The sequence below is a fragment of the Marmota monax genome, unplaced genomic scaffold (genome assembly GCF_021218885.2).
Source record: "Marmota monax isolate L192 unplaced genomic scaffold, Marmota_monax_Labrador192_F-V1.1 WCK01_AAM20220418_F8-fsc00258, whole genome shotgun sequence".
In the NCBI taxonomy this organism is placed as follows: Eukaryota; Metazoa; Chordata; class Mammalia; order Rodentia; family Sciuridae; genus Marmota; species Marmota monax.
In genome coordinates this window covers 86625-110858 of record NW_026692172.1, presented here as the reverse complement: position 1 = coordinate 110858, position 24234 = coordinate 86625, and the positions used below count along the sequence as shown (strand labels likewise).

Genomic DNA, 24234 nt, shown 5'->3' with positions numbered 1-24234 from the left:
GAAATAAATACAAGGCATACAAATAGGAAATGATGAAGTCAAATTAACCCTGTTAATAGATGACATGATTCCATACATGGAATAACCTAAAGACTCATGAATTCAACAAAGTAGCAGCTATAAAATCAGTCAATTCTCTATACATTAAAAATAAATTTTCAGTGAAAGATATCATGAAATTACCTCCACTTACATTAGTCTTATACACACACAGAAAGACACACACACACACACACACAAAAATAGAAACAGCCTAAACTATAGAAGTAAAAACCTCTATTGATGAAAATTACCAAATACTGATGGTGAAAGATCTTGAAGAAAATATTAAAATGTGTAAATACCTCTTGTATTCTCATTGAAGAATCAATATTGTTCAAATGTCCATACTAGAAAAAAAAGAAAAACTCAACATACACAAAGGAAACATCATCAAACTACCAATGTAATCTTTCACAAAACTGGAAAATAACAACCCAAAATTTTAAATGAAGGCAAAAAAGATTTGAATGTTCAACATATGTTGACCAAAAAACAGCAAAGTTGGCAGCATCACAATATCTGACTTCCAGAAATATTACAGAGCCATAGGAACAAAAGCAGCATGGTGTTGACATAAAAGAGAGGACATGGAACAGAATAGAGAACTCAAAGTAAACTAAATATCTACAGTCATCTGATCCTCAATAAAGGTGACAAAATACTATGTTGAGTAAGGACTACCTTTTCCACCAATAGTTCTAATTGAACTGGATATTCACATGCAGAAGATTGAACCTGAAACTCTCTCATATGGTCCAAAAATCAATTCATAATGGATCATAGAATCTAATGTGAAACATGAGACCCTGAAACTACTAGCAGAAGTACTTCAATATATTTTTACAAACAATGATTTTCTGCACAGGACTCCAAAGAACAGGAAACAGAAGTAAAAATTGACAAAGAAATTTATCAAAATAAAATAAAATGATTACACTATGCATCTGACAAGAAGATAGTGTCCAGAATATATTTTAAAAAACTGAAAAAAAATCTTCAGAACAAAGAAAATATGAGCAATCCAATTTAAAATGATCAAATGGTCCAATGAAGAGATGGTTAAAAGAAGATATTCAATTGACTTAAACATATATGAAAAAAATATTCAGTGTCATTAACAATCCATAAAATACAAATCAAAACTACAATGAGAAATAATCTCACCCAAGTTAAAATGGTAATATTGCTTCCACGATCTGGTGCAGATATTTCCTCTTGTGAGATACAAAGTTAGGTGGTCCACTTTCAGAATATAATATTTAGACCCTCATTGGATTCAACTGAAGCCATTTTAATTATAGCTCTCCACTTTGCTCACCACAATTGTAAAATTATCTAATCACATCAATTGTAACCCTGAACTCCTCGACTCTAGGTAAAGCGTAAGACTGTTTTATGGATAAGAATAGACAGACTGACCAACTAGGTGTGTTATGCTAGACAGGTTAGGTAGCACTCCCTTCTGGCAGAAGTAAAGTTTGCCTTGCACACCCACCTTTGAACACATGTTTAATTTCTTGTGGCACCTCAGAATTTCTAACACTCTGAAGTTCATCATTCTTGGGATTCATCTATGTGTTATCTCTCCTATACTCAGGAGGACCAAGTTTCTGTGCCACTTAGGTGCTGTAAGTTCTACTCAGAAGATATTGTGTATTGTTAAAGCAGGAAAATGTTTACTTCTTTGGGGGAAATTATCAAGGTGGATCAGAGGAAGCTAAAATGTCATAGGGGCTTCCCAGGAATGAACTGAAACAGAAATTCTGCACTTGCAAACTGATTCTACAGAGTTGAGAAGAGGGAAAGATATTTTTGTTAGAAATTGGTAATCTGAGCTCTTAGATAAATCTTACTATCTAGGGGTCTTGGGTGCATTGTTTCTACTCAGCAAAGAATTGAAAGACTGGACACAAAAAGAACAAGAAAGCAGTGGGTTTATTGCAAGAACAAAAGTTACAAAATAACACATTTCTTCAAAGAGAAGGGGCCCTAGGAAGTACTTACTTGTAATTTTTATGGACTTTGGGTTTTCATCCCTTTTCTATCTCCTCCCCTCTCCATGCTTTCCTTATTATCACTTATTGGTACTCCCTATGTCCAAATATCTATTTTAGTCTTACTGTTGGATCCCCCACTTGTGTCCATAATAATGGAACTATCTGCGTGATTGGGTCCCCTTCATGTCCATAAGCACTTTCATCAGCCAGGAAGTTGACCTTATTGGGGGATACTCTTTGTGCCCTTACTATCTGGACCTGCCCCTGTCTGTACTTTCCTCTTTTGCCATCTTACCTGACCGCCTATACAGTTCTAAATCTTCCTCAATGCCTCCTCTCAGAGGATACTTGGAATACTCTTAGGAGTTTGGATGATGACCCATCTGACTATTTCAGCTTAAAAAGAGGTGTTGTAAGCTTGAGTTTAGGTGTCCTCCTGAGCAGAGATCAAGGTGAAGAGGTATTTACATGAAGATCCCAAGGCACTTGGAAAAACTGGCAAACTCATTTATGCAGGGTTTCATCTGTATAGTCATTCTTTCAATCTTACCACACAGTTAGATATTGCAACAACAAAGTAAGGTTAGCACTAAAGCAAATATTATTTTTTATTAAACATAACAGAAAAATATCATTGTACATATGGAGAAACAAACAGACAATAATTAAAGTGATGATTGGTATCAATAGTTGTTATATATGGAACATCAATTAGTCTGTTAACTGCAAATTATGAATAGATTTTGTATTGATTTATTTGATGTTGATTATGTGTCAATGAATCTTTAACTACAGTATTGTGATCAATGGCATATATTAAGGGTTGTAAAGTTATATACGTGTGGAGTAAAGATAATGGTTTGAGGGCCCATATTATAGTAATATCATCCACTATCACCCTGTGAACGGAAAATCTCTAGGTATATGATAAACTCAGCCAAAGAGCAACTTGAATAAGAATGTTTATATCAGATTGATTATTACGTGGAAAGCCAACATGTTGAGCAGATACTTCACAGCATATAGAAAAGTTATGCACAGTGTACAGAGTGAGGTCACATAAACTAGAGAAATGGTTAAGCATACAGGACTCCATCTGCCTACTCAATCATTAAGATGAGGAATAGGTTACATTTCTTTTAATACACATGAGTACTGATTAAACGATGCAAGAAAAATATGAAAATTACATTAAACATATATTGATTGGTTTTAATAATGCTGTATAGTGCAAGTATAAAACAGATCAGAACATTGTGTATTAATTGGCCATAAATCGATCTAATCAATTATAGGGATATCAGTAGCAAATTAATTCTCTAAAAGTGACGTCATTTCCAGCAATTACCAGTCATTGCACTTTTTTCTATATTAAAGTATCCATATTTTTAGGGAGCATAGAGTCCAGTTACACAACATGTTCATATTAGTGTCTATATTCAAATAATCAAGAGTAGATTTATTGAATAAGGTCAGGAATTGCTTATCCATGTTAACAGTATCTTGCTGAGGCAGGATTGTTGTGGGCAGCTGTGGTGAGCCGCTTCTGCCGTTTCTGCAGATTATGGTCGCCATTACAAGATGACGCTGGCTCCGCTGTGGTCTGTGACAAACAACTCCTTATCTGGGAAAGTTGGCACATGATTTTTCACCACCCTGTGAGAAAGCTCCACGCGGCAGCTTTGCATTGGGGCTTGGGATGCTTTATTAAGGCTGGGAGGGGCATCCAAGAGGGAGAAGAAGAAATATCAAGGGCCTGAATAAACTGCTGAAAGAAGATTCCTGAGTTGCGTCTTCCTTGCGGGCAAGGGGTCGCGACAAGTGGTGCCGAAACCCGGGAACCAGAACTTTCAGCAGTCAGGGGTGGTGCACCGGTTAGTCCCAGGTAAGTGGGATCCGCGATCAAAGCGGGGTTAGTCCCTAGTAAGTGGGATCCGCGACCAAAGCGGGACAGCTCCTCTGTAATGAAAGAGAGAGCCTTACATTTTATTGCAGCTGCACTGTGTACTTTCGCTCCTACTTTCGCTTTCTTTTTTTTGTGCTTCCTTTGTTGTTGTGTCATGGGTGCCGCATCTTCAAGTCCGCTTCTCCTGGCCCTAGATGGCCTGTTACGTTCCAAGGGACTGGAAGTGAAACATAGTACTTTACAGAGATTTTTACAGAAGATAGATATCGCTGCACCGTGGTTTGCATTTTCGGGCAGCCTTACTGTGCCTAGTTGGGATAAATTAGGCAAAGATCTTGACTTTGCTTCTGAGCAGGGCATATTAGAGGGTGGGGTGATACCCCTTTGGAAAATGGTCCGTGGTTGCCTTACAGATGGTAAATGCCAGGAAGCTGTGAGTGAGGGTCAAGCTATTCTTGAGCAATTGCATGAGGAAAAATCTGAAGGATCATGTAGTGAAGTGGCAGAGAGTATTAAAAGTAACAGTAGTGAGAAGGCAAAAGAGCCTGAAGATAAAAATAGGAGAAGGCTCTACCCAGACTTGACCGAATTAAAAACGCCTGAGAACACAAGCGACTCAGAGAGTTCTGAGGACCTTGATATATTGTTACAACAACTACATAAGATAAAAATGAAAAAGAAGAAAAAGGAGACACAGGGCACGCAGGCCTACTGTAAGAAGGGGAAGGGAGTTAACATCGGTCAACAAAACTCTGAGGAGGAGGAGGTAGAATATCTAGAAGAAGATATGGTGCCGATTGCCCCACCTCCGTATGTGGGGGGGAGCCAAGGTTCTGGGAGATCTTTTCATGCACAAGTTTGGAGGACAGTTAAGACAGATATGGGACTTGCATACCCTGTATTTCAGGACAATAACAGGGGAAGATATCATGAGCCTTTAGACTTTAAGATAATTAAAACCTTGGCAGAATCTGTCCGCACTTATGGCATAGATGCCGCTTTCACTCTCACTCAGGTGGAGGGACTTACTAGATTTTGCATGACTCCCTCAGATTGGGCTAGTCTAGTCCGCGCTTGTGTTTCCCCAGGGAAATATTAGGAGTCCAAAGTTGGCTGTTTAATGTTTCTGGCAGTACCCAAGACTCGGAGCGAGGTAGGAGGCTTAAAATTTCTGCAAATAATTCACAATTATCTAATGCTACATTACCCTCCGCAGCAGTCTGTCTCCAATCTCCGTTCCTGTTTCTTTTGGCTAATGTTACATTACAGGGGATGCTTAATTGTTCTAATATTACCTGTTATTTGTCTGAGTGTTGGAATGGCTCCTGGACTACGGCAATGGTTATGAAAATTCCAACTTTTGTCCCGATCCCGGTTACTGCAGATCCAGAGTCATTTCCTATTGTTGAACTGATTAGAGCCCGTAGAGATTTTGAAATTACGGCAGCCATAGTGACAGCTGTGGCGGTATCTGCTGCTGCAGCAGTTATAGCTGGAGTAGCCATGGCCAGCCAGGTACAAACTGCTGCCACTATTAATCAGGTTATTCAACAAACATCCACCATACTTGAATCTCAAAGTAGAATTAATCAACACATTTTATCTGGGATTCTGGCTGCTAATCAAAGGATAGATCTGCTTCAAGCTCAAGTTGAGGAATTGTCTGACCTAGTACATTTGGGTTGTGTTGATCAACGTGCACATTTATGTATAACCTCTGTCAGATTTTATGATTCCAGAAATGCCTCCCACATCATCGGGGAGTATCCATCCGGAACCTGGTCCATGGAAGCAGAAAACATGATCCAGTCTCAACTAACCCAGATAGCTGTCTTGAACAGTACCCGTGTCGATCCCGTGACTTTGGGTCAATTCACCGATTGGATATCTTCTGCTTTTTCCTTCTTCAAAGAGTGGGTGGGAGTAGGCATTTTTGGTGCAATGTGTTGCTTCGGTGTTGTACTTTGTTTGTGGCTTCTCTGTCGCCTTAAAACTCGCCATGCACAAGAAAAGGCTATGATCATACAAGCTCTTGCAGCTTTAGAAAATGGCAACTCGCCTCAAGTCTGGCTTGCGCATCTTAAGCAGTAAACCTTTGTCATGGTCGTTACACCCCAAGTTATTATAACATTGCACTGGGATCGACATGACTTTCCTTGTTATTCTCTTAGTGTTGGAAAGCCCTTGCACTCTGCCGGTCTTACTGCCATTGCACGCAGATGGGTTTCCACACTAGTGCTTTTCTATCGCCTTGAAGTTCGTGCCTTTCTTTCAGGGTGCTGTCAACTTGTTTGTCATTATAAACAGTCGCAGTTCAGCCTCAGCTACCCCCCTTCGTCCACCATCGTCACGATACAGGATGCGAGGCAAGGCACTGCACTTGAGTGATCCTTGATGTGGACCTCAAGGAGAGCATGTCCTATTGCATGCGGGTTCGACGCGTCCACGCCCCGCCCCACGAAAAAAGGCGTCGGCTGATATGGCCTCAGATCTGGGGAAGGGCCCTCCTTAGGACTGAGCCATACTATGCAGCCACTTCTGCACAGTGGGATAGGACCTCTACTCTTGCCTGTATTGTCTTAAGAAAACAGAAAGGGGGAACTGTGGTGAGCCGCTTCTGCCGTTTCTGCAGATTATGGTCGCCATTACAAGATGACGCTGGCTCCGCTGTGGTCTGTGACAAACAACTCCTTATCTGGGAAAGTTGGCACATGATTTTTCACCACCCTGTGAGAAAGCTCCACGCGGCAGCTTTGCATTGGGGCTTGGGATGCTTTATTAAGGCTGGGAGGGGCATCCAAGAGGGAGAAGAAGAAATATCAAGGGCCTGAATAAACTGCTGAAAGAAGATTCCTGAGTTGCGTCTTCCTTGCGGGCAAGCGGTCGCGACAGGCAGCCATTGGGCATTAGTTGTTAAAGCTTTTACCTCTTGTCTAGCACTGTGCACTCTACTGGCCAAGTTCTCAAGGTCAACTGAATTTACTGTACGCAAACCACTTCCAGCTCCACAAAGCACAGTATCATATCAAGTTATTTTTTTTTTCTGATCACATTGTATTAAAATAGGAAAATTCAAATTAGGGAGGACACATTTTTTGTTACTATTATATGTAAAGTTATCTTATACCTGTGTCTTTGTATTTTAGTCTTAGCAAGTGAGATGTGCATAGTATTGGATGGAGTTAAAGGCATTTTTTGAGTTCAGGTGTATACCAGAGTCCAGGTTTTCAGGATAAAGTTCCCTATAAGATATTTCTGTTTTCTGCTCATGGTCATAATTAGGGTTTTTTTCTGGAAATAGACTTAAGTATACATGAATATAAATACACACAACTGGGTGTCTATGATTAATTAGGTAGCAGTTAAGAATAGCCCATGTTTAGGACCCCAGTCTTGTGGAACTGTTACCATTAACACAACAGCAAGTAGTAAAGTCATTGAAATTGTAATCAGAAGACTGATAAAATCAAACATGTCACTTAGCACTTTTAAATAGTTACTTCAGATCTTCTGTTGGTTCACATGTGTAGTGTTCTTTAAGAGATTCATTTGTGGTGGACTCAATATGGAGTCGCCAGGCCTTAAGACAGTTAAAGTGTATCCAAGAGTCTTGTCCTGCTACATAGGTAGCTGAAGAGGTGGCATGATTACATAGTAAGGACCCCCCTCTCACTTGATATTCAGTAGTCCCTTATTTGGTCTAGAGTTTTTACTAGGACAAAATCCCCTTGGAGAGACAAGAAGGGGCCCTTGATGATCTCCTTCAGTATATTTTTGTTGGATATCCATAAGAATCTGTTGAAACTCGTCCTAATGAGTTACATGGGATACTAATTTAAAGGTCTGAAAATACAAAAGTAAATTGCTAGATGAAAATGGCCTTTCATACAGGGACTCAAATGGAGTTAGACCCTGTCAGCCAGAGGTATTTCTAAGACATATTAGAACCAATGGTGTAAATTTAACCCACAGGACCTGGGTCTCCTGGAGTAGTTTAGTTAAATGGCTTTTGAGAAGTTCATTAGTCTTTTCTACTTTCTCCAAGGACTGAGGTCTGCATGAGCAATAAAGATGAAACTTTATTTCTAATGAAAGAGAGAATTTTTCTGTTATTTCTGCCTTAAAAATTGGTCTATTGTTTTCTGAAGTCTGAGAGATACTTAACCAAGAAATACTTTCCTGAAGGAGAACTTTTACATCCTTTCAAGGCTTTTTAGTTTTACAAGGAAAAGCTTCTATCCACACAGTGAATATATCTACCAGAACTAGTAAATATTTTGAATTTGGACCCCAGGCATATGGGCAAAATTGGTCAGTTTGTCTCCAGATAGCAACCCATCATTTGGTGTCTGGGAAGGTGAAGACATTTAATAGAAGGATTAACCTACTGGTAGATTTCACAACTTTGGATGATCTGTTGGACTTCTCCTTTCAAGCCTTTTCTTGAAACATTTTTTTTTCTTTTTTATTTGTCCAAATGAGTTATTTATGATAGAAGAATGCATTTTGTTTCATTATACACAAATATTGCACAACTTTTCATTTCTCTGGTTGTACACAATGTAGAGTTGCACCACATGTGCAACATGTACCTAGGGTAAATAATGTTCATCTTACACCACCATCATTCCTGCCTCCATGGTGCTTCCCCTTTCCTCCCTCTGTTTTGCCCTGTTAGGGTCTGTAAACAAGTCAAGATGGCGCCTGGCATTTTGCCAGAGGGAGTGGTTTGAGAAGTAACACCAGTGAGCCATTAAGATGATAGAGATTCCTTAATGACTGACTGCTGTGTCTAGATTATGTCAATTAAGTTAAGCTGTGTATAATTAAGATGATGAGGATTCCTTATTGGTTGACTGCTGTATCTAGTTTATGTTAATTAAGTTAAGCTGTGTATTCAGTTATGTATATATACCCTTGCTATCCTACAATAAAGCGGCTCCCTCTCCTGCTGCATCAACCTTCACAAGTTCCTAGTCACCCCCCAGGTTAGTTTGCCCAGCCAGACTGCAGCATTGCCCAACCAAAGTTCCCCCATTTTCCCCATGTCCTCCCCATATTGATCAGCATCTACTTATCAGAGAGAACATTCAGCCTTTGTTTTGTGGGGATTGGCTTAATTCACATAGCATGATATTCCCTAACTCCATCCATTTATCTGCAAATGCCATAGTTTTATTCTCCTTTATTGATGGGTAATATTTCATTGTGTATATGTACAACAGTTTCCTTATCCGATCATGTGCTTAAAGGCATCTAGGTTGGCTCCACATTTTAACTATTGTGAATCGTGCTGCTATAAACATTGATGTGGCTGTGTCCCTGTAGTATGCTGATTTTAAGTCCTTTGGGTATCGACCAAGAAGTGGGATAGCTGGGTCAAATGGTAGTTCTATTCCAAATTTTCTAAGGAATCTTCATATTGCTTTGATAGTGGCTGCACCAATTTGTAGTGCCACCATCAATGTATGAGTGTACCTTTTTCTCCACATTCTCACCAACACTTATTATTGCTTGCATTCTTGATAATTGCCATTCTGACTGTAGTGAGATGAAATAATAAAGTAGTTTTTATTTGCATTTCTCTAATTATGAGAGAAATTGGACTTTTTTTCATTTATTTGTTTGTTGATCAATTGTATATTGTCTTCTAAGACGTGTTTAAGTTCTTTAGCCCATTTACTGATTGGGTTTTTATTTTGAAGAAGAACTCAAACTATCACTATTTGTTGATGACATGATTCTATACATAGAGTATTCAAAAACTCTACAAGAAGACTTCTAGAATTAATAAATAAATTTATCAAAGTAGCAGGATATCATATCAATGCACATAAATCAAATTTATTTTTATACATCAGTAATGAACCCTCAGAAAGAGAAATTAGGAAAAGTACCCCATTAACAATAGCCTAAAAAATACTTGGGAATCAATCTAACAAAAAATGTTAAAAGACCTGTACAATGAAGAAGACCTTAGAAGATGGAAAGATCTCCCATGTTCTTAGATAGGAAGAATTAACATTGTCAAAATGGCCATATTACCAGAAGTGTTATACAGACTTAATGCAATTACAATTAAAATCCAACAACATTCCTCATAGAAATAGAAAAAGCAATTGTGACACTCATTTGGAAAAAAAAAAAAATAAGAAACCCAGAGTAATCAAAGGAATCCTTAGCAAGAAGAGTGAAGCAGGAGGCATCACAATACCAGACATTAAAATATATTACAGAGATATAGTAAACAAAATGGCATGGTATTGGCACCAATATAGACATGTAGACCAATTGTACAAATTAGAAGACCCAGAAACAAACCCACAAGAATACAGTTATGTCATATTAGAGAAAGGTCCCAAAAACATACATTAGAGAAAAGATAACCTCTTCAAAAAATGGTTCTGGGAAAACTGGAAATATATATGCAGCAAAATTAAATTAAACTCATATCTCTCACCATCTACAAAGCTCAATTCAAAGGGGATCAAGGACTTAGGAATTATCCCAGAGACCCTGAGCCTAATAGAAGAAAACCTAGGTCCAAACCATCATCATGTCAAATTCAGTCCTGACTTCATTAAGCAGATTCCTAAAGTGCAAGAAATAAATGAAGAATTATTAAATAGGATATATTTAAACTAAAAAGTTTCTTGTCAGCAAAGGAAACAATCAATAATGTAAAGAAAATATTTTTTATTAAGCTAAGACCATTATCTCTTCGCAAGTGGTAAAGGTGATGGAACAACTTTAAAAATTTCCATTGTGATGAATGAATAAGTAATAGGATACCCTTGGGAGAAACCCACCATTCTGTATGATCTAATGGGTATCCTGTATTAACAGCCTGTTGAGTCTCCTCTGTCAAATGTTGATGGCTTTTGGAAGACATTTTTCCCCCATAGGAGCAGAGCAACTTATTTTCTTATTTCCTTTATCTATTGTGTTCTCTCCCTTCTGATGTCTAAGAACATAGATGACTGCTTCACGGGATGGCAGGGAAATCACTTCTGGGAGATGAAGAATCTTCCTGGTGTTTTTAACAGGAGTAGTAGCAGTAGTGAATAATCCTTGTTCATTCCAGATAGGTGCATGAACATGATGTATATGAAAGATATACTTGGAATCAGTATCTATGTTGAATCCTTTATTCTTAAAAAGTTCCAGTTCTAGGTGGGAGAAACTAGTTTCACCAGGTGGTGCTGGTATTGGTGAAAAGTGTTTCTTATTCAAGAACCTAAAAATCTGTTACTACTGAGTATCCTGACCACTCAATTCCATCAATCACTGATGCATTCCCATTGGTGTACAGGGTAAGATCAGGCTTATCTATACCATGATCAGATAAATAACATCTGGCAGCATAAATTTCCAATAAAATATTCTTACAAGAGTGGAGAGGTTTTTTTTTTTTTTTTTTTCCCCCTTTCCTCGGATAAGAAAGAAGTTGGATTGAGAATCTGATAATTCTTTAAGGAAATTTCAGTTCCTTCCACAAAAGGTCCTGATGTTTGTGTATATGGCTATCTATTAACCAAAGACTACTTATAGAAATTAGGATTTTTGCCATGTTGTGGGAGGTAAGTACAGTCAGAAACCCTCCCAGAGTAAGTTTGTGTGCCTCAGGGACGGAGTCCCTGTGCAATCACAGCTCTAATACATTCGAGGCCAGCCCTTGGTGACTTTGTCCAAATCTTTACATAGGTAACCTACAGACTGAGGAGTGCCCCCCAACAATTGAGTAACTATTTTCAGCACCACTCCCTTATTTTCTGTTGCAAATAATTGAAAGATTTCCTGAGTAGGTAGACTCAAAGCAGGTGCCTGGTGAGTTATATTTGTAATGTATTGAAGGTCTTTTCTTGCCTCTGGAATCTAGTTGATAATTGGCCTGTGAAAGTCCCCATGCTTCCTAAAAGCATTCATAATAGGGTTATACACTTTCAGCATATCCAGGGATCCAAATGCTACAGTAGCCAGTTCCCTGAAAAGTGCTGAGTTTGACTGTCTGACGAAAGGGACATGCGTGTATGGGTGGAATATTTTCTGGGCCACAATTTTGAGTTTCGCATTCCACTATTATTCCCAAGTGGGTAACCTGGGGTAGGCACGTTTGAGCCTTCTTTTAGGATACTTTATATCCCTCGTTAGCCAGGAAATTGGGAAGAGAGCCAGTCCCTTCAAGGATAAAATTTTTGAAGTTCTACATAAGAGAAGGCCACTACATATTGAAATGATACAGTTTTACTTGTTTAAACACTGTTTAACAACCCATGAGGTCCTGTACCAATATTCCCAACAGATGAGGGCTCTCAATGAATCCCTTGGGGAAGGACTGTCCAAGCTACCTGTCTACCCTTAGAGATATAAATCTCATAGGTAAATAGTGGCTGGTTCCTTGGATGCAGAAGAATACAGAAAAAAAAATGCATTCGTTAAGTTCAGGACATTATGATAAGCAGCTGCCTCAGGGATCTGCGTTGGGGGAGCATATGGATTTGGAACCACAGAGTTTAGAGGAACCATTGCATTAATGATTATATGAAGATGCTAAACTAACCTCAATTTATGGAGGTCCTATGGGATCCCAAATATAGGAGAATTATAAGGGCTAAAGCATTCTACCAAAAGTTCAATCATTTTAAACTCCCTTTCTAGCTTTAGACTTTCAGGGACACTATTGTTGGTAAGAAAATTTGGAAGAATTCTTGAGATGGATTTCAACAGGGGTTGCAGTTGTGCTCTTCCCACTGTATTGTTATTTGACCAAACCGTGGGGTCCACCTCTGTGTTTTTAAAGTTAGGTGGCTCTATTCCACAGTTGGCAACAACAACTTGACCCTTAATTGAGATAATAGGTCACTTCCTAGGAGAGGGGTTGGGGCCTGTGGCAAACTGAGAAGAGCAACAAAGGGGAAAATCCTTCCATTAACAAGCAAGAGGTCCAGTAAAACACTGCTCAAGAAACCAGCCCAAGATGCCCAGAATGGTCACTTGTGAAACGGAAAGTCTGAGCTCGGTCTGGGATGTTGTATAAAATCCTGAATATTTTGTGATGATTACTAGATGTAAATTTAAATTCAGGTATCTGAGTAGCTAAGCTTTTGTCCAAGGTGATTTCATTATTGTGGAACAACTCTGCCAATATTTGGGTTGCCTGCATTAACTTTCATGTTCCCCGATAATTCTGCTAGTATACTCATAACGTTGAGCAACCACTTCCTGTTTTCTCTCACTTTCTGCTCAACTGCAGACACCTTTGGGAGAAGGGGTCATCTTCTTCAGCATGATGCAACCATCCCCACCAGTGACTTTCATAGATCCTGGCACAAGGAAGTGGTCAGATATTTGTTGAATGAGTAATCTCACAGTTTGTACTCAAATGGCTTGAGGATATTTACCCACAATATCTCATTCTCCAAAATGCAATATACTCATTCTCCAAAATGCAATGTGGTGTGAAACTGCCTCAACATCTAAACAACAAACATATTTTGATTTTTCTACTGATATTCCAAAGTCATTCACCTGAAAAATAAAATTTTATAGTTTTGTTGTTGTTGTTGTTTTCAAACTTACTAACAGCCTTCCCCTACCCCATGTCAAACCTGGGCCCTGCCTGCTGCCCACCAGCACCACCACATGTCCAAATGAAAGCCAGGAACGGTGTGCCATTTCCCAGTTGGAACGTCTCTATTACCCCGGAAGGTGCTCTGACCTTCACCCGCTCAGCCTCTCAAGGGTACTAAAAAAGCCAGCTGGATGAAGCCCCACCAGGGAGCAGAGATGGAAACTCTGGACTAGATGTTTTTCTTCAGGTCTGCATGTTAGGCACAATAAAAGTTATGACTGCTGCTGTGACCACTTTTGATACTGAAATGGTATGAGATAAAATCACTTAAAAGGAAAAATAAAAGTCAGTATTATCTGTTTCCCGAGGGCCCATTTTTGACATGTACTGTTGTTTTGTTCACTTGCCTTCTTTTCTTTTTCTAATAGTGGTCTGAAAGTAGTAAGTATGGGTACTTGGGACTGCCTTTAATCACAGAGCTGTTTTGTTTCACACTTAGTGCTCAAATTGTGGGGCAAGGGAGGAGCAGGAAAATGATGATGATAAGTGATCAAGTGATTTCTTTTCCCTGAACTGTGCTAATATTTTAAAATATCCAGAGGAATTCAATAGCTATGCCAAATTAATTTAAAATTCATGATTTAATAATGGTAAACCTGTTCTTTCAGGGTTTTTTCATATTTATTTTTAGTTGTAGTTAGATACAATACCACTCATTACTTTATTTTTATGTGGTGCTAAGGATCAAACCCAAGGCCTCGCCCTTGCTAGGCTAACTTTCTACCACTGAGCCACAACCCCAGCCCCTGTCAGTTTTGTTTTGTTTTTGCTAAAATTGTTTCTGCAAGAGAAGCAAAAGGAAATTACAAACTACAGTCTTCTCCATACAATTATGTAATAATGAGGTGGCCCGCTTTAAGAAAAATCAGACAACATTGATAACAGTTGAAAGCAAGATGAAATGATTTATTGAGAAATTGACCACTTGTCAGATAGTCTTCAATATTTTATAATTATTTTCATGCTGTTCAATTTAAAATGAAAGCCATTTTCTAAAGAGTTCAACTAATTCAACAGGGAATTCAGAATACTAACTGTGGTCCTGGTCATCAGAAATTATATGTTCAGAGTTGGGTGCTAGCATGTATACTGAAACTTTGGAGACAGATGCTGCTAAGATGGTATTTAGAAATACACAGATCTTGTAGATTAATCCTCAAATCTTGGGTAAAGGGTCATGTATTTTTCTCATGGCAAGTCCAATATTGAATGTCTATTTTTCTAACGTGCCCTTTGGAGACTAGGTCACACCAAAGGGCATCATCATCTCCTCAAAGGGACTTCACCTGCAGCACAGGCCAGGTAGTCCCTGAAGAGAGATCCAAGCCGCTACTCGGCCTGGGCTGCAGAGGAGGCATCTGGGACGTCAGGGTCCTCCTTCTCAGCAAGGCTGCTCTTCTTATCCACAATAGCACAAACAGGAGTTTCAGCTGGGCCCATCCCAGGGTTCTTACCCTCTTTCTCCTGAAGGTCTTGGCCCTCAGTGCCATGTGCCTTCTGGGGATGACGGATCGGGTTGTTGGGACGCCGGGATCCATAGCGTGGTGGTGGCCTCTGCTGAGGGCCACCTGTTTTGTGCCTGCTTTCCTTATTTTCTGCCTCCAGGTCCTCAGAGATGACCGTGAGGTTCCTGGCCCCTGAGGCATTCCTCTGCCCCTGGGTCGACTCAGCAAGTAGCTGGGGCCCAGCCCCCTCCTTGATGTGACCTCAGGCTTTGAGGCTGGTACTGACCAGGCCAGGTGAGAGGCCCACGGGCCGTGGGGATGAGGGAGGAGTGATGGACAGAGGGCCAGGACCTGCGGCCTGCGGAAGGGCGGGAAACGCCACAATGATTGATCTTGAGGTCGACTGGGAAGATAGCGCCGCGGGGCCTGGGCTACTGTGAAGCATGCGGTGAAGCCCGCGCAGCTGTCCTCGCCTTCATCCAGATGGTCCTTGGCATCCCGGGATCTTCCCGGTGGTGGCTCCCGGTGATTAATGTAGCAGCCTGGGCGGAAGCGGGGACGGTTAGCTGCATAGCGGCTGCCCTCCACTGGAGCGCCCGCGGGTCCAGTAACGTTAGCCGCCTTGGTGCCCTGCTCACCTTGCACTACATCGAACTCAACCGTCTCTCCATCGCCCACGCTGCGTTGATACTTGTGAGGATTGTTCCGGGTGATGGCAGTTTGGTGAACAAACACATCTTCCTGAGTACCATGCCTGCTGATGAAGCCATACCCATTCTTCACATTAAACCGCTTGACTGAGCCTCGCACCCTCTTGGCGACGACTTTCTTGGGAGCCTTTCCCTTGGTGCCCCCTGCCACAGCGGCCTTAGTGATCGGGTCCCCGCTGAGGGTGCCGGTGACTAGGGCCCCTGGAGGATCTCTGCTTCCCAGTGATATGAGTTGTTTCTGTGTGGCTTGGGGAGAGATTGAAGCGGCCATCTCTGTGGAGGTGCCCTCTCCAGCTTCATTCATGAGGCCGTCTTTGCTCTCTTTTCTCAAGAGAATCTGGGGGGAAATTGGGCCCTTGGGAGCTAAGGGAAGGGGTACCTTCCTGAGGCGAGGGCTGGCCAAGGGAAAGGACTCTCTGGCTTCACCCTGAGGCTATTGGAGAGGCCTGTAGTGTCTCCCAGGGAAACAAGAAGTAGACCAAACAGTGGCTGCTGATGACGTCTCAATGGGGGAATACTAGGAGCTCCAGCTGGTGGGGGAGGGGCAGATGTACTCCTCCCCTTGCTCCCAGCCCCAAGACAAAGCACAGCTAAATCCCTTTTGGAGGTGCAAAAGATTTGATTCTCCAGGTAGAGGTCTCTTTGAAGGTCCTCTTGCTTCCCTGAGCAGATGTGAAGAAATGACCCAACATCCATCTCTCAGGCCCAGTTGAGGAAATTCAGTCTCCTGAGGGCCCTCTCTAAAGATCTCCACAAAACCCTTGCCTTCTTCCAACCCCTTTTGTCCTCAACCACCCGAGTGAGGAATTTTATGTAACTTCAGACATAATGACAAAGGCATGACATTAAGACCCAGAGAGAGAGTGAAAAGACCCATGTGTGTGTGCACACGCGTGCGCTTCTGTGTTTCCTTCAGAGGAACACTGAAAGCCTGACAGGGATTGAATTCTTGTACTGAGAGAACAATAAACTCCCCCAGGTAAAGAATACCTCAGACTAGCTTTAGGTTGCAAAGCTGAGTGGAAACACCTTTGTACCTGGATTATTCTGAAAACTCTATCGGGCTCTGTGCTTCTGCCCACAGCCAGCTAGAAAACAAACCCTGTCATAGATTAAGGAGCATTTTTTTTTTTACCATGGTGGTGTAATGAAAAATGGAAGAAAGGGATCTTGGTTTCAATTTTACTGTTCAAAACACATTTATTCACACTTCATATCTTAAAGTTTTTACAACACACATGAATGTGCAACAGCTGCTAACATGACAACATGTATCTTGGATATGTAAAGTCAATGATAAAGTAGAGTGAAAAAACAACTGAGGTAATTTTCACTTATGCCTGTCTGCAGATCTAAACCTTATTTTTTAACAGCTTATTGATTCTGTGATCTTCTAAGTTAAAATTCTGATTTATTTTTTAGGCAAAGACCTTAAGAAACCAGCCTCACTGCTGAGCTGATAGTGTGTTAGCGCATAGCTAGATCTCTGAAATACGACGTTTTTTCATGTGATGACAGGGCACGCTAACATAGTAGCTGGCCAAATAACCCAGGGTTATTTTAATAAGAAGAAAAATAAAATAATTTGTCCTATCACTTTAGCATTTACATGATCCCCTCATGTGTTGTGCATATGATCTAACCCTCTCTACAAGCAGGTGGAACAGGTGCCATTTTAGTTCAATTTAGGAGGTGAGGGGTCAGGGACCCTAAGACAGGAAATTGCTTGCATAAGTTCAGATGTTTATTATAGTGTGAACCCCAAAATCTCATCTCAGGTTTCACTCCAGGTCCAGGTCTACTTCAACAGTACCCCTTTGGTCTTCATGAACAGTTTTATCACCTGTCTCTTATGATGTCAGAGATCAGGAACCTCTTTCACAGAAGCCATGATCCCATACATCCCAACATTCCTGCCAAGATCCACCACTTGCAGGAATGACCAGCCTAGTCCCCTCAACGATGAGGCAAACGTCACCCTCATATCAATTAATCAGCACCCTCTGTCCTGCCACATGGTGACCTTCTGCCTGGAGTTGACACAAAAGCAAAACCTGCTGTAGATTGAGGAAATTCTTGTTCACCATGGTGGTGTAATAAAAAATGGAAGGCAGAGGTTTGGGTTTGGAATTTACTGTTTAAAATGTATTTCTTCAGGCATCATCTCTTGAGGATTTTACAACATGCACGAGAGTACAACAGATGTTCACGTGACAACAAGTAAGCCAGGGCACAAAGCACCTAAGTGGCCCAACCGAGACCATTCACTTCATAAGTGAAGAGACAACAGAATCCCTTGGGCCTTCTGCTCTGTTTCCCAGTTCACTGTATCCTCCAGCATCTCATGAAGTTCGTTCCTGTGATGTCACCAATGGGTCTTTCTTTCATGTCCACTTTGCTGTTGTCCTTTCCACATATGCCACACTCATGGGCATTTCTCTGCTGTGTTCGTTTTCCCTCATTCTTCTTCCAGCTCTCTGCATAAATCCCACCAACCCGTCTATTTCTACTTTTGGAATCCCTTGCCACCCCCTTTCCATATGCACCAGTACACCTTGATCTCCTTCAAGCCTAGTTGCACTTATGGATCAATGTCAAATGACTTTCTAATTTTCCTCTGCCACATTCCTATGTGTAAAGCTTCATTTCACTATTAGTCCCAACGAGGTTCTAAGCTCACCAAAACTCAAAAAGGAGAAAACACTTCAAGTTTCTTCTCCCTGTCTCCTCTCTGAGAACCCTGATGCCTGGAACACTGCTTGATGGAGGAAAGACCACCATGAAACACATGCTGATGAATGAAATCTATGCCTTGTTAGTTCACTGGGAATGACTACATCCTAATCTCGTCTTCCTTAAGTTCCTCACATCGTGCTAGGCACAAATCAGAGGCTCACTAGATTCAACAAGTTGGACTGAATATGTTCTACTGAATTGCTTTAAGAAATATACAGAAAATGCTTCGGAGTCATCAAGGAGGGCTATTAAACTTTCCTGGTGCTTTTATTCTATGCACGAAGAAAGGCTCAGTGGAAAAAAAATAGCATCGATACAATATGAATTAGTAGTTCAAGGTAAAATATGCACAGGCCACTGCATTGTCTTTTTCATTTTAACCATCAGCTTCTCTCTGTCCCTGTTGTTTCCTTTTGTACTTTTATCGACGCATCCATTGAAGCACACAGTTTTGTTGTCATCAGCCAAGAGTCATCAATGAAACAGAGGTCAACCAAAGTTTAAGTATGCCATCTGATCCATGGGCTTCTCATTTAAAAACGAAACCCTTCCCTGTAGCTTCAGTCGCAAAACAGTGCTGACTCTGAGGCATCAGATTCCATTCAGGCCTCCATAAAAGGTGACAGCATTATCTAATGTAAGGAGTAACATCTGTCAGCCTTGTGAGTAGAAGGAAGGTCCGAAGCCCTTCTTCTGACTGATTCACAGGTGGCTCCCACGTGACGGGAGATCAACACAATTCATCTTGCTCCTTCTAGAGCTGTATGATCGATCCCAGTGTCCCTTAAGTTGTGTTAACTATCAAAGGTAATGGAAATGGAATAGAATGCAAGTGGAAGAGCAACCTAGAAAACTGTAGAAAAACGCTCACGTCCCCCATCCCCACCCCGACACCTTGCAAATTATACATCAGAAAAGGCAGTGCTACTCTGGATACTTTGAATGTAAGTGGTTCAGGCATAGTTGTAATTCCAATATTCAGGGCACTCTCCACTGAAATTTCAAAGATTTGATGGAGACAGTAGTCTTAGATCAGAAGGCTTGAATTTCACTCCTGGGCCAGCCAGCAAAATGATGGTTGCTCAGCATTGAGTACATCACCTCATCTCTCTTAATGTAGACTTCTCATGTATAAAAGGGACATGACAATATGAATTCATAGGATGTAGACAGCAATTATGTAGAAGACATTATGTGAAAAATATATCATAGTAAACCACAAGTCCTGAAAAATTGTATGAGTCAACTCATCCGGGCTGCAGTGTGGATGCATGGGCAAACATCCTTGTGGATTTTTCTATGAAGGTGCTTTGGGATGAAAATAACTGTGAACCATGGTCGGTGAGTAAAGCATATTGTTCTCCACAATGTAAATGGGACTCTTCCATGAGTTGAAGGCTTGGAGAGACTAAAACCTGGACCATACACAAGAAGCAAGAGGGAATTCTTCAGGAGATATACTTCTTATGTCTGGAAATGAAGCAGCGGTTACCCCCTGGAACTCCAGGCTGCCCTGCCACCTTACAGATGCCTGCAGATTTTGGATTCAGCACCTTGCATAATGGTGTGTGCCAACTCTTTGAAATGCAGAGATATATATGCATGGCCTCTGTGTCTCTGGACAACAATGCATAATAAGATATTGGCACCAGGAAAAGTTCCAGAGAATGGGATCTTAAGCACAAGTTCTCAGAATGGTTTCTGAGTGCCTAGTGAGCTGCAGAAACGGACACTGAGTGTCCAATGTGATAGACAAAGCGAGTCCCCATGGTGATCATTCAAAGTACCCGGCTGCAGGTTGCTTACATCAACCACTGCCATAGATTCGAGGGAAGAAGGGAAGTGTCTTGTTCTTATTAAAATAGACCCTCACTCTGAATGTGAATTTGCCTTCTCTGTACAAAGTGCTTTTTTTCAACATTGGCATCCTTGTCAATACGCCATGTCTTAGGCACCATTTATTTATTAGTTCTTTATAGTTATACATGACAGTAGAATTCATTTTGATAACATTTCACAAGCATGAAATATGTCTTATTCTTGTTAGGACCCCATTCTTTTGTATGCACATGATGGTGGGATTCACTATGCCCCATTATTCGCATAAGTGCTTAGGAAAATTATTTTTGTATTTATTCCACTGTCTTTCCTTTTCCTCTCCCCCTACCTTACCTTCATGTCCCTTTGTCTAATATTTTGAATGTCTCTTCTTCCCTTCTCCCCTCTTATAGTGGGTTAGCTTCCACACATCAGCACAAACACCAGACTTTGGTTTGGGGGGACTGGCTTATTTCACTTAGCATGACGGTTTCCAGGTACATCCATTTACTCGAAAAGGTCATAAATGCACTCTTCTTTATGATTGAGTAATATCCCATTGTTTATATCTATTTGCACCCATCTGTTGATGGGCAGCTAGGTTGGTTCCATAGCTTGGCTATTGTAAACTGTGCTACTATAAATATCGTTGTGGCTGCATCACTGTCATATGCTGATTTAAAATATTTTGTGTATAAAACAAGGAGAGGGGATTGTTAGGTCAAATGTTGGTTTCATTCCTAGTTTTTTGAAGAATCTCCATACTGCTTTCCAGAGGGGTTTCACCAATCTGGAGTACCACCAGCAGTGTTTCAGTGAACCTTTTTTGCTACATTCTCACCAATATTTTATATTACTTGTATTCTTGATAACTGCCATTCTGACTAGAATCAGAGAGAATCTCAGCACAATTTTAATTTTTATTTCTCTGAATGCTGGAGATGTTGCGCTTTTTTTGTCATATATTTCCTGGCCATTTTTACTTTTTCCTTTGAAAAGTGTCTGTTCAGTTCTGTTGCCCATTAGTAATTGGTTTATTTTATTTTTATTTATTTTTGTGCTAAGTCACATAAATTAACATTTTATCTGATTTGCAGGTGGCAAATATTTTCTTCCATTCAGTAGGCTCTCTCTTCACAAACTTGATTGTTTTCTTTGCTGTGAAGAAGCATTTTCCTGTGATGCCACCCATTTATTGATTCTTGATTTTATTTATTGTGCTTCTGGAGTCTTGTTAAGGTAGGCAGTTCCTGAGTCAATAGGTTAGAGTATGGGGACTACATTTTCTTGTAGTATGTGCAGGTTTTCTAGTCTAAATCCACTTTGAGTTGAGTTTTGTGCAGGGGGAGAGATAGGGGTTAAATTGCATTCTACCACATATGGATTTCCAGTTTTACCATCACCACTTGTTGACGAGCTTATCTTTTCTCTAATGTATGTTTTTCACACCTTTATCAAATATGAGGTAGCCGTAGTTTTGCCAGTTTGTCTCTCTGTCTTCTATTCTGTTCCCTTGGTGTTCTTCTCTGTTTTGGTGTTAATACCATGCTGGTTTTGTCACTATGGATCTGTAGTATAAATTAAGGTCTGGGATTGTGATGCCTCCTGCTTTTATGCACCATCTTAGCACATCACGTAGAATTCCTTCTGATCAAATGCCTTGCTTCATGTAAAAATATGTTTAACAATAGGTTCATGCTTTTGGATTCCACTCGTCTTGGCGTGGCCCCCACTATCCTGAATCAGCTGGCTTGTTCAAACTGTAAAATGATCTTTTGAAGACTCGGTTGCAGCATCCATTAGTTGGCAAAAATTTCCAGGCCTGTGGCAAGGTCCTCAAAGTGTCTGTGTGTAAATATAATTCAGTGGCGGGGGGCTCTAATTTAGTGTGACACTATTTCTCTTATAACCAGAAGTCATAGTTGGAGAATCAGAGTGTTGGAATGGGAGTGGCTGCAGGCCACTATTGTCCCGAGTTGCCCCCTAACGATATTTATTTGTTGTTTTCTGACTGAAGTCCTTATTCTTGGATGGCATATAGTTATTGGTCTCAGAATGATGATTTTTTTTTTTTTTTTTACAAACAAAGGGCCAAGAAATGATTCCACTGACCTAAAATTTAAGACTTCCACCTGGAATCAACATCCAGAGAAATGAGTTACTGTGATGGGTGGGGGCATTTAACTAGACTACTGGTGGGGGAACTCAAGAGATTAGTAATAGTATCACAGTGTGTGTGTAGGATACATGAGGGGCCTTGGATGTCCATTAGTAATACCACACTCTTTGATTAAAATCAATGGGAAATTACAACAACCCAATTCAGGCTAGACATACAATGGCCTAGAGCCCTCAGGAATGAAGGCTTGGGGCACCCTAATGCATAAAGTAGCATGGCCAGCTAAAATACTAAAGACAAAGGGAATGTGAAGTAGATAGTTATATACTCCAGCAATGACCACTTGTCCAGTTCTAGGAAGGACTGTATTTGTCATGAATATCACTTAAGTCTCTCACATAAGTGTATTTCGGTATAGAACAACAAATTAGTTTTCTTCCCTCTCTTGACATTTTACCTTGTGACATAATTCACATTTACTTGATACCATATTACATAAGAATTGGATTTTATTTTATTTTATTTTTTATTGATTTTATTATTTTTTTAAATACACAGCAACAGTGGAATGCAGTACAATCCTTATTACGTATATAGAGAACATTTTTTTGTACCTCTGTATATGAAGTATGTTCACATCACTTTATGCCATTATACAGGTACTTTTTTCATTACAATTCTTAATACACATATATACCACAATTTTTCATATCTCTGTTTGTATATAAGGTATGTTGACACCCAATTCAAATCTTCATACGTGTACTTTGTATAATGATGACCATCACATTACACCATCATTACTAATACCCTTCCTCCTCCCTTTCCCTCTCACCCCTCTTCCCTATCAAGAATTAGTCTAATCCTCTCATGCTCTTCCTCCCTACCCCACTAAGAGTCACCCCCCCCCTTATATCAGAGAAAACATTCAGCATTTCTTTTGGGGGGATTGCCTGACTTCACTTAGCATTATTTTCTCCAGCGCAATCCATTTACCTGCAAACGCCATGATTTTGTTCTTTCTTAATGCTGAGTAATATTCCATTGTGTATAAATGTCACATTTTTTTAATCCATTCATCCACTGAAGGGCATCTAGGTTGGCTCCACATTTTAACTATTGTGAATTGTGCTGCTATAAACATTGATGTGGCTGTGTCCCTGTAGTATGCTGTTTTTAAGTCCTTTGGGTATAGACCAAGAAGAGGAATAGCTGGGTCAAATGGTGGTTCCATTCACAGATTTCCAAGGAATCTCCATAATGCTTTCCAAATTGGCTGCACCAATTTGCAGTCCCAACAGCAGTGTATGAGTGTACCCTTTTCCCCACATCCCCGCCAACACTTGTTGTTGTTTGTCTTCACAAGAGCTGCCATTCTGACTGGAGTGAGATGATATCGTAGAGTAGTTTTAATTTGCATTTTCATGTATTTGTTGATTGATTTTTATATCCTCTTCTGAGAATTGTCTGTTCAGGTCCTTGGCCCATTTACTGATTGAGATATTTGGGGTTTTTTTGTTGTTTATTTGTTTTGTTTTTTGTTTTTGTTTTTTTTTTTTTTTTTTTTTTTGGTGCTTAGCTTCTTGAGTTCTTTATATACCCTAGAGATTAGTGCTCTATCTGATGTGTGAGGGGCAAAAATTTGCTTCCAGGATGTATGCTCTCCGTTCACCTCACAGATTGTTTCTCTTGCTGAGAAAAAAAAAAAAAAACAACTTTTCAGTTGGAATCCATCCCAGTTATTGATTCTTGTTTTTGTTTCTTGTGTTATAGGAGTCTTCTTAAGGAAGTTGGGGCCTAACCCCACATGATGAAGATTAGGGCCCAGAG

The 24234-nt window shown here is 40.4% G+C and overlaps 1 protein-coding gene and 1 pseudogene across 1 annotated transcript; one reads left to right on the top strand and one right to left on the bottom strand.

Moving 5' to 3' along the window:
• Nucleotides 1-14905: 14905 nt before the first annotated feature.
• On the bottom strand, nucleotides 14906-16035 carry LOC124077163 (Y-box-binding protein 3-like). Its single transcript, XM_046421407.1, has 2 exons — nucleotides 15373-16035; nucleotides 14906-15253 (listed from the first exon to the last, which is right to left on the bottom strand). Exons 1-2 carry the CDS (start codon nucleotides 16033-16035, stop codon nucleotides 14906-14908), a joined length of 1011 nt encoding a protein of 336 aa, XP_046277363.1.
• Nucleotides 16036-17914: 1879 nt separating this feature from the next.
• LOC124077395 (zinc finger CCCH domain-containing protein 11A-like) overlaps nucleotides 17915-24234 on the top strand; it is a 30680-nt pseudogene continuing 24360 nt past the window's right edge.

What these genes read in the sequence shown, in the direction of transcription:
- LOC124077163 (XM_046421407.1), bottom strand. Translation starts at nt 16,035, where the DNA reads ATGAATGAAGCTGGAGAGGGCACCTCCACAGAGATGGCCGCTTCAATC. An exon ending in CGCCCTTCCGCAGGCCGCAG is followed by an intron (nt 15,254 to 15,372) that starts GTCCTGGCCCTC and finishes GCTGGGCCCCAG; the next exon opens with CTACTTGCTGAGTCGACCCA.